Source organism: Lipotes vexillifer, unplaced genomic scaffold, assembly GCF_000442215.2.
Source record: "Lipotes vexillifer unplaced genomic scaffold, Lipotes_vexillifer_v1.1 scaffold818, whole genome shotgun sequence".
Taxonomy (NCBI): Eukaryota; Metazoa; Chordata; class Mammalia; order Artiodactyla; family Lipotidae; genus Lipotes; species Lipotes vexillifer.
The window spans coordinates 114,007-117,366 of record NW_006771890.1 but is presented as its reverse complement, the minus strand read 5'-3'; the positions used below and the strand labels follow the sequence as shown (position 1 = coordinate 117,366).

At 48.4% G+C, this 3,360-nt stretch overlaps 1 protein-coding gene across 1 annotated transcript in view; it reads left to right on the top strand.

Annotated features, from left to right (window-relative positions):
- The window catches only part of RFT1 (RFT1 glycolipid translocator homolog), a 39,082-nt gene that overhangs the window by 10,292 nt on the left and 25,430 nt on the right, over positions 1-3,360 (top strand). The window contains exon 6 of the mRNA XM_007447220.1: positions 1,362-1,499. Within this exon, the coding sequence (XP_007447282.1) occupies positions 1,362-1,499 (138 nt within the window). The remainder of the gene's footprint in view (positions 1-1,361; positions 1,500-3,360) is intronic.

Below are 3,360 nucleotides of genomic sequence, written 5' to 3'. Positions count from 1 at the left end.
CTCTGGTCAGCAGGAAGATGGAGAGAGGCAGGGAAGGGGGCTAGAAAAGGGTGCTTGTTACAGGGGATGTTGGCATCAGGTGGTGTGGCTCCCCACAGCACTGCTTGTGTCTTAAAGGGTTTGAGGCGTGAAAGAAGGAGAGTAGATGGCGAGTCTGTCCTCAGGCATGGATGGGCGTGGAGAGCAGAGGAGTCTATACCTACTAAACCCAGACTCCTCTTAGTGCGTTTACTAAAGGAGCAGCCTTGGTGTTTCCAGTGGGGCCTGGAGGTCCCAGTACTTCTTAAGCTAGTGTGCACTGTTCTCAGGGGCAGAGGGGATAAGGGAGCTTGTGAAAAGGGGCTCTTTCGTTTTTTTTATTTTTCCCTGCGATGCCACGCAGCTTGTGGTATCTTATTGTAGTTCCCTGACCAGGGGTCGAACCTGGGTGCCCGGCGTTGGAAGTGCAGAGTCCTGACCACTGGACTGCTAGGGAATTCCTGAAAAGGGTCTCTTTGGATACTCCTCCCCAACCTGCAGACAAAACCCCAGGCTGCTGCTCATGGCCAGAAGACATCTTTTTGTCCTAGATGGGAAGAGGAAGGGGTGGAACCTCTTAGCACCCTGTCCCTCCCCATCTTGTAGTAGCTCTTGCCCTACTCATGCACTAGGCAGAAAGGAGAGCCAGCAGCTCAATTCTGCTTTTTAATCATAGTGTCACAGGTTTCTGGGGTTCATGGAAAACCCCCAGCCCTAGATGATGGACAAGTCCCTTTATATTAGCACAGCTGGAACACGTGGATTCTCAAGGTGTACTGTCTAGTTGGGAGAGCCATCCCTTTGTCCAAATACGAATCTTCGGAGAACGTATCTGACATCGCTGTGGTGGTTGTCCTAGTGGATGTCTGTCACAGAACTTATGTTCTGCCTGCCTGGAAGAACTTCTGTTCTCCGAGTCAGGTGAAGTGTGACACTTTCCCTAGAGATGCTGCAGTGGAGCTGGGTCATACTCAGTAGTGCTGTTTTCCAGAGGGTGAGACATTGCTCCATAGAAAGTACAGTTAATTAAGACAGTTCTATTTCTTTTTTTTTTTTTTGCGGTACGCGGGCCTCTCACCGCTGCGGCCTCTCCCATCACGGAGCACAGGCTCCGGACGCGCAGGCCCAGCGGCCATGGCTCACGCGGCACGTGGGATCCTCCCAGACCGGGGCACGAACCCGTGTCCCCTGCATCGGCAGGCGGACTCCCAACCACTGCGCCACCAGGGAAGCCCAAGACAGTTCTATTTCTTGACTGGCCTTTGAGGTCAAATCTATAGGTGTATCTTAATTATGCTTACGTTAAAAGAGTGTAATTTAAACCCATTATTTTCTTTTTTCAGCTTTTCTATACTGCAGTTCTGGTGCTCTGCTATGTTATTTATTTCACAAAGTTACTGGGCTCCCCAGAATCAGCCAAGCAACAAGTTCTTCCTGTCTCCAGAATGACAGATCTGTTACCCAGTATTACGAGAAGTAGAGTAAGTAATGTATTTTGTCTGTTATCATTTTAATCACAGATGCTAGTTATCCTTGAGGGAAAGAAATGACAACTTTATTGCTTATTGTTATAATAATAAAGATAATTTGATAACTCATGTCTATGGAGTGCTTGTTATGTGCTCAGCCAGGGTTTCTAAATCTTGTCACTATTGACAGTTTGGGCCAGATAATTTTTGTTGTGGGAGCTGTCCTTTGCATTGTAGGATGTTTAGCAGCGTTCTTGATCTTTACCCACGAGATACCAGGAGGTACCACCCCCAAGTTGTAACAACCAAAAATATCTCCAGACACTGTGGAGTGTCCCCTGGGGGACAGAATTGCCCCCAGTTGAAAATCACTCTGCCAGCCCCTGTGCTGGATGATTTACATACCTTATTTAATGCTTATAACAACTCTTTGGGGATGACATTATTATTTCTATTTTAGCGTTGAGGAACTGAGGCTTAGCAAGTAAATTACCTGCCCAAGGTGAGGGTCAGAGTGAGGACAGGAGCTGGAGTGGCGTGAATCCCAGCAGAGCACAGGGCTCTCACCACTGTGCTCGCTCTCTCTGTTCTGCTGCGTCTCTTGGTTTTTCCCGGGACTGACCTCCAGCACAGATAGTCTGGAGGGTGCTGACAAAGCAGGGAGGGCCCCTGCAGAGTTCCTTCGCCTAGTGTCAGGCTGCTCTCTCAGGTGATCCGCTTCCCCACGTAGACCATTGAGGATTCCAGAGGCTGATGTGTGAGAGCAAGGCATAACCTCTTTCTACTCAACCCTTCAACTTTCAGTCCATTTGACTTTTATCTCCTGACTCTCGTGGGGTCAGTGCTAGTGTCTCTAGCCCAGGAGCCATGCATGTGATGTCTTACCACGTCGCCTCTGCACAGATGCTCTGTGACCTGCTCCATCTGCGCTGATGCACTTTCCCTTTTTCTCGTACTTATTTGCTTGCTGGATGTGGTGCACTTAGTTGAGGTAAGGCTTCAGCTGGACTTCTTCTTATAGCTCTTTTGTGATTACTTGAAAATGTAATAAAGTATTTGGGACTTAAGTCTCAGAACTTAAGGAATCTTGTTATGCAACTTTTCAAGAAAAATGAGAAATTATGTAGCAAAGCCAGATATGTTCTTATTTGTTATATGAGAGTTCTCCATTCTGATCAACTAGATCTTACCTTTAACCTAAATCAACATGACAATTTTTGGATACCATGGTGCCTTATCTGCAGGCTTAACAGATCAGGACTCCAGATCACTTCTCTTACCTGGAGCTTCTGCTCCCTGCCCACAGAGTGGGTCTGAGAGTGCAGAAAAGTCCCCCTCCCTGAGCGCTCCCCAGGGCCCACCTGTACCAAGCCTGGCCAGCTTTTCATACTGGACCAGCGCCTGCACCCAGCAGTATTTTGGAAAGGAGTGTTTTTACTGTTAATACAGGCAAAGAGAGAGAGGGTAAGGAAAAGAGTCTGACAAGTGTGTACTTAACCCTGTGACGGGCTCAGAACTCCAACCTTCAGTTTCCTTATCTGTCAAATGGGCATAATAAGAATACCTCCCTCCTAAGGTGGTTGTGAGAGCCAGATGAGATGGGGCATAGAAGGTGCTTAACACTGTGGCCTGGCATGAGTGCACATCCATAAGTGACAGCCCACACCATCACCAGCATCCCACTGCTGCTCTGAGAGCAGGAGTAGCTCCACTCGAGCATCCTAGCCAGGCAGAAGCTGATGACATTGCTGAGAGCTCAGCGGTTTCATCTGGCAATCTGTCCCGAAAGTACCCATGCTCATGTTGTCAGGACAGAAGTCTTGACCTTAAGAAGGTTGGGTGTACCTGTCACACATGATGGTGGCAGCGTTCC